The 11,374-nt window shown below is 44.0% G+C and overlaps 2 protein-coding genes across 2 annotated transcripts; both read left to right on the top strand.

The window, feature by feature from the left end:
• The first annotated feature begins 924 nt into the window (after window positions 1-924).
• Window positions 925-3,642, top strand: LOC306941674 (heat shock protein beta-11-like). Its single transcript, XM_079527270.1, has 2 exons — window positions 925-1,608; window positions 3,091-3,642. The coding sequence occupies exons 1-2, from the start codon at window positions 1,165-1,167 to the stop codon at window positions 3,487-3,489; spliced, it is 843 nt and encodes a 280-aa protein (XP_079383396.1). The 5' UTR covers window positions 925-1,164; the 3' UTR covers window positions 3,490-3,642.
• Window positions 3,643-4,984: 1,342 nt separating this feature from the next.
• Window positions 4,985-11,000, top strand: LOC306942585 (piggyBac transposable element-derived protein 4-like). The gene is made up of 4 exons (XM_079528586.1): window positions 4,985-5,129; window positions 6,789-7,284; window positions 8,000-8,539; window positions 9,119-11,000. The coding sequence occupies exons 3-4, from the start codon at window positions 8,019-8,021 to the stop codon at window positions 10,239-10,241; spliced, it is 1,644 nt and encodes a 547-aa protein (XP_079384712.1). The 5' UTR covers window positions 4,985-5,129; window positions 6,789-7,284; window positions 8,000-8,018; the 3' UTR covers window positions 10,242-11,000.
• Window positions 11,001-11,374: the final 374 nt, after the last annotated feature.

Genomic DNA, 11,374 nt, shown 5'->3' with positions numbered 1-11,374 from the left:
GGCCCCCCAGTTTGACCTAAATTAGGCTAACATTCCTTGTTTAATGGCATTTCAAGAGACCCCCAATTTATATTGTAAAACCAAGGTTAATTTAACTCTGAGGGTGTACAAATGGAACCAAACGGACCCTCACAGGTCCGTTTGGTTCCATTGTACAGAGTTCCATTTGTACAGAGTTCCATTTGTACAGAGTTCCATTTGTACACATTTGTACACTCTCAGAGTTACAGACCCATAACGGTCCATTTTGTTCCAAACTATCATTTAGCTGGGGACCCCCTGTAACTCCCTCAAGTACCCCTGGGGGTCCCCGGACCCTACATTGGGAACCACTGTCCTACATCGTTGTGCAAAAGACAAACTCAACCCCTCCCACACAGACATGACGCCTTGGTGATGAAATGCCAGGTCTTCACCACTGTGTGAAACAACAACGCCACTGAAACAGACACAACATTCCAGTGGGTGTACTTCTACAGTAGCTTAAGTTCAAGTTGTTTTATCTGTCATTTACACTGAATACGGGTATAATTGCTGATGTTCAACGTCCGCTACTACCAGTAATGATACTCTCATATATGTTTTTAGAGCTTGTGAGTCAACCATGACAGACCCTTTGTGCTTAAAATGGAACCAAGTCTCTGTTAAGAATTTCACACACACACACACACACACACACACACACACACACACACACACACACACACACACACACACACACACACACACACACACACACACACACACAGAGAGAGAGAGAGATAACTTCATCATAGGACAATTTTAGAATATGACCGACACTGACTGGTAGTCAACACACACACACACACACACACACACACACATGCAGACACGGCACCCTGTCAGGAATGTAACTGGATCTTTCCATCAGGGTATAAAAAGCCGGGACGTTCACAGAGGGAAGACAGAACGAAGAGAGAGAGAGAGAGACAGCAGAAGACTGGAAGACTGAGTGAAGGCTAACTAGACCAGAGGACATCTAACTTCTAAAGCCAACTATAAAAGAACATCATTAGCTTTGAGCAGAGTGCTGTCTGAGGAAACCCTATAACGTGAGGAAAGCTAGTTTTTCAGGCTATAAGGTCCTATTTAAATTGAACTAAACCAGTGTAGAGCTAACTGCCCGGAGGCCAACCTAAAACGATGCTTAGCCCCTTCCACCAGCCATCCGCCCTCGACCCTGCGGCCCTGCTGATGTCACCCTTCCACCAGCCATCCGCCCTCGACCCTGCGGCCCTGCTGATGTCACCCTTCCACCAGCCATCCGCCCTCGACCCTGCAGCCCTGCTGATGTCACCCTTCAGGGATTTCCACTGGCCCGTCCGCAGCCTCTGGCCCGAGAGACGCCCCCTGTTCTACCAGCTGGAACAGGAAATGGTGCGTCACTTCCAGCTCATGAAGCAGAACATGGACTACATGGAGCGCCTGCACCAACGCATCTGGGAGGAGATCGACCAATCGGCGCCGGCCGCCGCCGCCGCCTCCTTGAAGCCAATCACATTCCAGATGAGCAAGGACCAGGGCGGAGCCTTTGCGCTCACGCTCAACACCAAGGACTACACGCCCGAGGAGCTGTCTGTCAAACAGGTGGGTGGAGTTATGTTCAGGGTTTTTGTTATTAACCACTTGAACCCCGACATCCTTAGCCAATCATAGACGATCCGCAGTGAGCTTGTAGATCAGCTATTCTTGAAGAATTGTAATGCGTGTCAAAACATATCTGTTGCTGAATCTAGTTTAAACATGTAGCATTTTTAGTCTCACAAGTGCTCACAATCTCCTTTAAGTGCTTCATACGAATGTGATATATCTTCCTACATTTACATTTCTGCTTTCGTCTACCCTTTTGGTGCAATGAACACAGTTAAAAGTAACGCAAAACAATACTCATTATGGGAGATGTGTAGTAGTAGTAGTCGTCATAGTAGTAGTAGTGTAGGAGCCAAATAGTGCTTAGTTACAGTTATTGTCACTTGATTGGTGATGGGCGTGGGCACCGCGTTGACACTCCATTATTGGTGGGAGCGTCTCTGTGGGTGGCCACCGGTAGTTGACAAATACAGGTATCTGTACCAGCTCACTCTAACCCCCTTTTTGAAACTAGCTCCTCGCCACTCGCCCTACACACTTCCACTCGGTTTGAGCATAGATATATAAATAATAGAGACGGCACCGGAATCCCCCTCCCATCCACTTGCATTGCGTCTCTATTATTTATATATCTATGCTCAAACCGAGTGGAAGTGTGTAGGGCGAGTGGCGAGGAGCTAGTTTCAAAAAGGGCCTTAAGGCTGTTTGAACTCGTAGGCAGGGTGAGCTGGGAGTGATACATTTTGTTGACCGCACTCGCACTTTAAATTGATAGTTTGATTCATTCATGTTGGTTTGCTCACTGTTTAAATTTTGCTTCTTTGCACATATTTATTACATATATATATTTATTGAAAATTGTATTGTAATATTTGGTTCACTGGAGAATAAGTAAACATTTTAAATGTATGAGCTCGTTTGGACATGAATCATTTTATCATTGTTTGTTTTTAGCTCCCAGGTTTAGCCTGCCGGTTGAGTAATTTATTGGGAATTATTATCAGCCATACAAGTAGTAGTAGTATAACTAGTAGTTTGATTGATTGATTGAAATATTTATTAACAGTTTGCAGAATTACAGTACATTTCAAGCACAAACTCAATACAAAGACTGAGTGGACGACCCAATTAAGCATTACACTTGTTTACAAGAGGGTCCACCTTGTTCAATTCATCACAACATTTAGAGACGTACAAATAGACACTTCTATATAGTCAAAGAACAGAACAAGAAACATATACAGTGAGGGGAAACTGTACTATTGTAAAGTCTCACCTCGTCATCCTAAAGCAGTGTTGGTCAAAGAGGAGGTCAGGGGACCACCATGGGTTCCATGAGGGGGCCTTACAGGTCTGTAACTCTAACAGAGAGACCTGTAAGGGTCCATTTGGTTCCATTTGTACACACTCGGGGTCCTTGAAATAAGAAAAATAGGTATGAGAACTAAACTAAACCGTCAACCTATTTCTTCTGGACAGGTGGGCAGGAAGCTGCGGGTCAGCGGTCGCTCCGAGAGGAAGCAGGAAGTGGACAGCCACAGCTCGTACCGCCTCCACGAGTTCCGTCAGGAGTTCGAGCTCCCCGACGGCGTCAGCCCCGAGTCCGTCACCTGCTCCCTGGACGGGGGTCTCCTCTGCCTCCAGGCACCCCGGGAAAAGGACGCGGCAGGGTCCAACGAGAGGCTGGTGCCCATTACCCTCGCCCCACGGGAGCGGCCGGTGTCGACCGCCACGACACCCAAGACCACCGCTGGGCAGGCGGCCTCCACGACACCCAAGACCACCGCAGCAGGGACGAGGCTGGTCCCCATCACCGTCACCCAACCAGAAGAGGTGGTGTCGACTGCCACACCCAAGACCAAGACTGATACGAACTAAGTCAGGACCCCAAATCAAATGTTTCTTTTTGTTTTTCTACAAACATCAAAACAGAACTCTATAAAAAAAAAACAGAACTCTATAAATGTCTGCCTTTTTCTGGACATAATTTTAACTGCATGTTTAATCAATGATGTGCCTGATTCACGACGTGTTTAAATCATTGTGTTTAATAAATTATATAATGATCAATAAGACTTTTAAGAAACCAAGAAACTTTATTACAAGTAATATCACGTGAATGATTACCACAAGTCCACAACACTGTGAGAATGATCCGATTATTTTTAAATTTAACTTGCTAACGTTGCTATAAATGATATTGGTTATCGTTAAGGCACCTTTGCTCCTGTGGTACTTGTTTGTAACCTAGGAACAAAAATACATCCAAATGTACGTTTGGGAGATTTGTGGTCTATGCAGGCTATTGGTGGTAAATGATAAAAGGTGCATTTATATAGCGCCTGAGTCTATGGGCCCCAGTACAGGGCCTGGACTCGAGGCACTCCCTCTGGCATGCACACACGCACGCAAACTGTAAAGTGCTGTAATTTATTATTTTATTTAAGTAAAAGTATCAATACTGCATTGTAGAAATAGAAAGTAGAAAGTTCTCATTAATGCAGTGTCCCATTTCACAACACATTTCTAAGGCTTAAAATGTATACAAATCTTTTGAACATAGCAGATCTACAAGCTCACATTGCGTTGCATCGTAAGATTCGTAACACATTGTGAGCTTGTAGATCGGCTACAATGGCGTGTAACAAACCTTTTCTTAGTGGTTGGGGACAGACCTGAATTTGATTCATTTCATTGTCTATTATTATTATTATTATTATTATTATTATTATTATTATTATTATTATTATTATTATTATTATTAGTATTAGTATTATTAGTAGTATTATTATTATTATTATTAATTAATTTTGTAGCCTACTGAAAACATTTAAAGTAAACCTTTATAATTTAATACATGAGCAGACCTATAATAACTCAGTGACTATCAAATGTTTTCATGTCAACGACATTAAGCCTATCTCACAGAATTTCCCCGCCCCCTTAATACGCCCCCTTTCGGGGTTAGTGGTGATAGCGTGACGTCACTCCATAGACGCTACATGTTAACAGAGGTAATTTAAGAAGTATACAACTTTTGTTTTCTCAAGGTAAGGTTTGTTCTATCTGTTCGAGCTGATTTACCATCTTGTTTGCTTCATAATAATATTGGTCTGTCACTTAGATTCTCCAGAGAAGAAAACGTGTAAATGCTAATGTTAAATGACACCACTATTTACCGGAAGTGGGCGTGGAAAGCGGGCTGTGAGGACCCTCAAAGTATACATGTATTTGGCTGCATGTTGCACCAGGGACTCCCTTCGTGCAAGACTTTACTCATCTGGGACATTTTATTTTGAAACTTTTATTTTGAAACGATGGAATTTTATTTTGAAAGTTCCAGCCGGCAGTCGTTATTACGGTTAGCTGGAGTTGACTTTACCATGTCCGGCACACACAACAACAATAACACGGATGTTCTCAGAAATCTTAACCGTTCAAAACGTGAATAAACACATGTAATTACACCGTTTCGAGTTAAGTGCGCCATGTCCATGCAGTCATCACACAGTAGTAAAGTAAGTTGTATTATGTTCTCTGTAAAAAATGCAATCTCATTGCGTAACATTACGTCTGTTTTACAATTACTAGCTCACATGGCGCAAGCTCACCGCACGGAAGACGGAACACTGTATGCACAGCTGTAACCAAACCCATGTTTGTGCCGAATCTGGGTTGAACGAGATCTAGGGACTGTCAGAGATCCCTCTGGTGTTGTGCGTGACTGTGTCTGTGTGTCTCTCCCGTTCTTGAAGTAGTAGTTTGACAGGTACATGTCATGGATCATGTCTCAGTCAGTTGAGTATCTTGTAGACCAGGCCTAGCTCTGGTCCATAGCTCTAATGCGTCGCATTTCGCATTAGAGCTATGGACCCAACGCAGCTCCTCCAAGGAAAACAAACAAATGAACGGAGCTGAACGTGAATCCCCCCCCACCGCCCACCCCTTTTTTCCCCCTCACTGTATATGTTTCTTTTCCCTTTTTACCTCCATTATGATGAATTCCTGTTCTGTTCTTTGTCTATATAGAAGTGTCTATTTGTACGTCTCTAAATGTTTTTGATGAATTGAACATGGTGGACCCTATTGGAAACAAGTGTAATGCTTAATTGGGTCGTCCACTCACAGTTAACAGCCTTTGTATTGAGTTTGTGCTTGAAATGTACTGTAATTCTGCAAACTGTTAATAAATATTTCAATCAATCAATCAAAGACCAGAGCTAGACCAGGCCCATTGCAACTGAGTGTACTCTGTCCTCTACTCTACTACCATCCATGAGCCATCCCACCCTAGCATAATGAGCAGTTACTGTACGTGAGTTCTAGGTGTGAGACCAAGTTGGTAACCTGACCAGTTTGTTTTGAGAGGACTTTAGCCTGGTTCTAATGCCTTTGTGGTGCTATAGTACCATATAGGCCAGGAGCCTTCAGCGGTGTGATGTTTTTATATTATTATGAGAGTAAAAATACTTTTGGATTCAACTGGCAGCGCACCACCGTTTATTTAATTGTTGGAAATACACTGGCATTTATTAGAATTAAAATAATAATAATAATAATAACCTTGCCCCAACCTCTGCACAGTTGCAGTGATTTGTTCTGTCTTCAACAAATCTAGGCTATATGCCAACAAATAGCTGCACAACACAATTTGCTATTTTTGGCTAATGTTCCCCCCAGAATAAATAATGGATCTGGGGATTCCTGAATGTCAGGCAGTTGGCAAGCCTATTAAACATAGACTATAGCCTTATAGCCACATGTATATAGTATATTAATTTGACCGTCACCCAGGGAGAAATGCTTCCACATACTGTAGCTTCCCAGGTGCTTTGATATTGAGATTATTAATTTAACAGCACAGTCTGGCTTGTTAGTTTCCAGCACTTAACTTTTTTTTTTTTTTTCATTTTCTTTAAAGATATTTTTTGGGCTTTTTCTGCCTTTATTGGATAGTGTACAGTACACTGTACAGTATGGTGACAGGAAATGGGGAGAGAGAGAAATGGGGAGTGACACGCAACAAAGGTCGTCGGGATCGGGAGTCGAACCCGCGACACGCTGTCAGGCTGGATTAGCAGCCTAGGTGCCCGGACCGCTAGGCCGGCCCGGGCCAACAACACCTAACATGTACGTTTCAAAGTCGTTAAAGTCCTTAATCAATTCCTTCATTCCAGACCAGCGTGTGGAATCCAGACTGCAGGTGAAGAGAACCTCTCCAGACAACCAGACAGACACCGGCGTTTCTGTCGAGGAGGAACCTGAAGATCACTGCCACCTCAGGCGTTTCTGTCGAGGAGGAACCTGAAGATCACTGCCACCTCAGGCGTTTCTGTCGAGGAGGAACCTGAAGATCACTGCCACCTCAGGCGTTTCTGTCGAGGAGGAACCTGAAGATCACTGCCACCTCAGTAGGTTTCTGTCGAGGAGGAACCTGAAGATCACTGCCACCTCAGGCGTTTCTGTCGAGGAGGAACCTGAAGATCACTGCCACCTCAGTAGGTTTCTGTCGAGGAGGAACCTGAAGATCACTGCCACCTCAGGCGTTTCTGTCGAGGAGGAACCTGAAGATCACTGCCACCTCAGTAGGTTTCTGTCGAGGAGGAACCTGAAGATCACTGCCACCTCAGTAGGTTTCTGTCGAGGAGGAACCTGAAGATCACTGCCACCTCAGTAGGTTTCATGCTTTCTTGGTCTCCATTTTTCTTTTCTTGTTTCGACCAGGCGTTGATGGTCTTATTGGACTGTCTATTTCTGTTCCAATAACTTAACTTTTGAGAGTGTAAAATGAAACCAAATGGAGCCTTATGGGTCAATTTGGTTTCATTTTATACTCTCAAGAGTTAAGTTATTGTTAAACATCTGTATTACTTAATTAGTTCATTTATAAGAAATTGACACAATTACAGAATGTAGGAAATTTGCTTTTTTGATCAACGCTTGCCTGTCGTCTCTCCTATGGTACCAACATCAATACAGCATGGGATTGTGGACTAAATCTTATCCTAACGTCAACAAAATAATATTCTAAGTCTTGGGTCTGCTCTGAGAGCCTAAATGTCATCGAATGGTGGTCCATGGCTCAAATGCCAAATCAATAATGGTCCTTGCTACGCAAAACCCTTAATCCTTTTAATTTGGATGTAAAATGTGTGCGTACACAGTTAATACCAGGTGTAATTAGTCTGCCTGCCCTACTTTACGGCACGTAACATACTTTTAGGTGTCTTTGAACTTTTCCGGATATGTGACAAATAAAATGCATTATTATTCACTGAAATAGCCTACATGTGGTGGAACGTAAAACAAAAAAAAGCATTATGGGATGTTTTTTTTTCCAAGACTTCCATGGATTATTATTAATATTATGTTCTTTACCTTGTTTTAGCGAGTGACAGCAAGTGACAATGGCAGAGGAACAGGCGCCAGCGAGTGAAGGCAGTGATATCGACGAACTTGATGGTACCAGTTATTTCTCCGGGGGAGCGTGGATGAAAGACCTGTTTTTTGAAGAGCAGGAGAAGGATGTTCTCCGTGAGTTAAAATCGGACTGGAAGACAGAGAATTTCCACCCACGCACCAAGATAGAGTTTAACCGCCAGCCGGGGGTGAAGGTCGAACTGCCGGACCATGCGACACCGCTAGATGTCTTTTCTAAGATGTTCACCGAGACACTGTTTTCGCGACTTGTGACAGAAACGAACGCGTACGCAGAGGAGAGCAGGAGCGAAACGAAAGAAAGGTCCAGAGGACATAACACATGGTTTCCCGTTTCTGTGACAGAAATGAAGTCTTTTATCGGGATGTGTATTGTCATGGGGATTCTCAAGCTGCCAGTCACAAGAGACTACTGGCGGAAAACAAAATGGCTTTTCCAAACCAATTTACCCCAAGTAATGTCACGGGACAGGTTCTCCATGATTTGGAGGTAATAAACATGATAATGATAATTATGATGATGAAGATTAAATAAAAAGAATAGCAGAGCTACAAGTGCTGTTAATTTCTCCTATTTTTGTGTGAAACTGTAGTATGAAAAAAAAATATTTACAAAACAAAAAGTTAAAATATGGAGATAAGAGGTGTCTGCCAGACAGCAATGATATACAATACAATGATTTACAATACAGTACTGTATACAGTACGATACAGTACAAGCCTATTGTACTGTATACAGTACGATACAGTACAAGCCTATTGTACTGTATACACACCATCAGAGCCATAAAGTAAGACAGAGTTACGACAACTCCGTTCACTTCATGGGGCCAGCCTCTTCTACATAGACTTCTATTGAAAAGGGACAACCGGAAGTCTGTGGGCTCGCGCGAGTACATGGACCATGTGACCAGGCTGTTTTCTGCCCCCACAATGTCGTAACTCTGTCTTACTCTATGGCTCTGCACATACAGTATAATAATGTCTCATGGATAATAACTGTAACAACAGATTATGTCACATATGCTTTCATCAACATACATGTGTGAATATCTCTGTGTATTTTCAGGTATCTCCACCTACAAGATAACCACGCGGATGACGTGGACCGCTCGGACAAGCTGTGGAAGATGCGATGGTTTCTCGACTACCTCTCCAGTCAATACCAGACGCTCTATGAAGTGAACGGCTCTGTGACAGTAGATGAGACCATGATGAAATACAAAGGAAGACTGGACTTCCACCGGCGGTATCAAACTCAAAAACAGGGTGTCAAGGTGTGGGTCATGGTAGAGAGCTCCACCGGCTATGTCGCAAACTTCCAGGTCTGCACAGCAGGACCCGGGTCCATATACGGGAAGGCTATGGCTCGCAGTGTCGTCATGGATCTAGCCAGGCCGTACTATGGCTCTCATCTGTCCATTTTCATGGACAACTACTACTCGGGGGTGGAGCTTTTCCAGGAGATGGCGAGACACGGACTGAACGCCTGCGGCGATGTTCGTTATAAAAGCGGACTCCCACAGGACCAAACGACCGGCGACGAGGACTCTTGGTTGGGTAAATCCGAAATCAAAGTGGCTCAAAAGGATGACCTCACACTCTGTGTTTGGCAGGACGACGGCAAGTTTGTCATGGTGATGTCCAATTACCACGACCCCACTGAGAGAGGCTCCATGAAGAGGAAGAGGGCCGAGTCCGACGAAGGAACCGACGTGGTGGTGCCGGCATGCATCGCCGACTACCAGAAGAACATAAGGGGCGTGGATTTGCTGGAGCAGATGCTTGGATTATATCAGTACCTGCATCGCTCACATAAATGGTGGAGGAGGCTCTTTTTCTTCTTCCTGTCCGTCACGTGCTACAATGGCTACGTTGCTGCAAAGAGCGCGGGGGGAAAAGAGTTCAAGTACAAAGGTTACAAGGACTGGCTGGAGGACCTGGCAGAGGAACTCGTCGTCCCGGTGACCACCAGGAGTGCTCCTCAGTGCTCTTCTCGACGACCCGAGGGACCCCCCACGGATCAGCACGACTTTGCGAAACTCTCTGACAAGAGAAGATCTTGCAAGCAGTGTATGGCGGACAGGTGTGGCTCTGACACGCGTGTCTCCACTACTGTCTACGGCTGCAGACAGTGCGACGAGTCGTTACACGTGGAGTGCTTTGGCAAACACGTCCGGCGATTTCTGTAAGCTGGTGATGGCATACTGTACAGTACACTAAAGCCTACGGTTGGGATCCTTTAGGATTTTAACGATGTTGGTTCCATAACCGCTCCCTTTTATGGCTCGATTCCTAAACGGTCCCCTTTAATGATTCCTTTTTTTATCATTTTGATGATTTCTTTTTTTATCATACATACAGTTTTGCATATAAATATTAAAGCAGTGGTTCTCAAAGTTAGGTCCAAGGACCCTCTGGGTTACTTGATGGGGTGGTTCCAAATGGACCCTCTGAGAGTGTACAAATGATGATGGTCCTTGAAATGAGAACCACTATAGTATTTAGAACCACTTAAGCAAAGCAAAGTTCTTTGTTTACCCAGGGTGAATGGACTAAGCTCGACGAACTTGTTTACAGCCAGACCCTGCTCATAGAACATTTCATGGTAGGGGTTCAATGCCTTGCTCAAGGGCACTTCAGCGGTGGTAATTTTAACGTGCCGGTCCGGGGATACGAACTGGCGACCTTCCGATAACAAGACCGCTCCGCAAACCGTTCGGCCACCGCTGCCCCCTTGTATAGCAGACGACAGATGTGAAGTCTGCATACCAACTCTTGACGGCTTTTAAAACACAGGTGCCATTAACTGTATATAACTTTGTATAGTCTCCGTCGGGTGACTACCTCAAATGTCCAAAACTGTTTCTTTCCAGAATTCAAATACTGGAAAGGTCCCTATAGTGACCGAAACGTTGCTTCAATAAATAAGACAATACTCTTGTGCCGAGCAGATACACAGTGTGCGGGTGTACCTTATTGCTTTCTTTGAAATACAAAAGCATCAAAAGCAGCAGAACGCCTCCTTTCAAGCTTGTGGATCTGCGACTTTTAATGCTTTTGTGTTCTGCCGTATTATGTAGGGCGGTAATTTCTGAAAAACAAAAAGCTGTGGATGTGGAAATAAGAGGTTTCTTTCTGCCTGACAATATCTGTTATGTGTTGTTATCTGTTATGTTGTTATTACACGACCTCAGCCAGTTTGTTTTTTATTGAAAATGTGTCTACTCTGGACACATTTTTCAGCTTTCAATTCAGTTCAGTTGTGGTACATGTTCAGTTCAGTAGGATGATGATGGCATACAGTACAGAGGCCAACAACAAT

Source organism: Electrona antarctica (assembly GCF_951216825.1).
Source record: "Electrona antarctica genome assembly, chromosome: 18".
NCBI classification, from domain to species: domain Eukaryota; kingdom Metazoa; phylum Chordata; class Actinopteri; order Myctophiformes; family Myctophidae; genus Electrona; species Electrona antarctica.
Note: the sequence above shows the minus strand (reverse complement) of the source record. Positions and strands in the feature narration are given on the sequence as shown.

Bases quoted from the DNA above. Each gene is read 5' to 3' on its own strand.
- LOC306941674 (XM_079527270.1), top strand. From the start codon at position 1,165: ATGCTTAGCCCCTTCCACCAGCCATCCGCCCTCGACCCTGCGGCCCTG. The intron at 1,609-3,090 runs GTGGGTGGAGTT...TCTTCTGGACAG, and splicing joins AGGAGCTGTCTGTCAAACAG to GTGGGCAGGAAGCTGCGGGT.
- LOC306942585 (XM_079528586.1), top strand. From the start codon at position 8,019: ATGGCAGAGGAACAGGCGCCAGCGAGTGAAGGCAGTGATATCGACGAA. The intron at 8,540-9,118 runs GTAATAAACATG...GTGTATTTTCAG, and splicing joins AGGTTCTCCATGATTTGGAG to GTATCTCCACCTACAAGATA.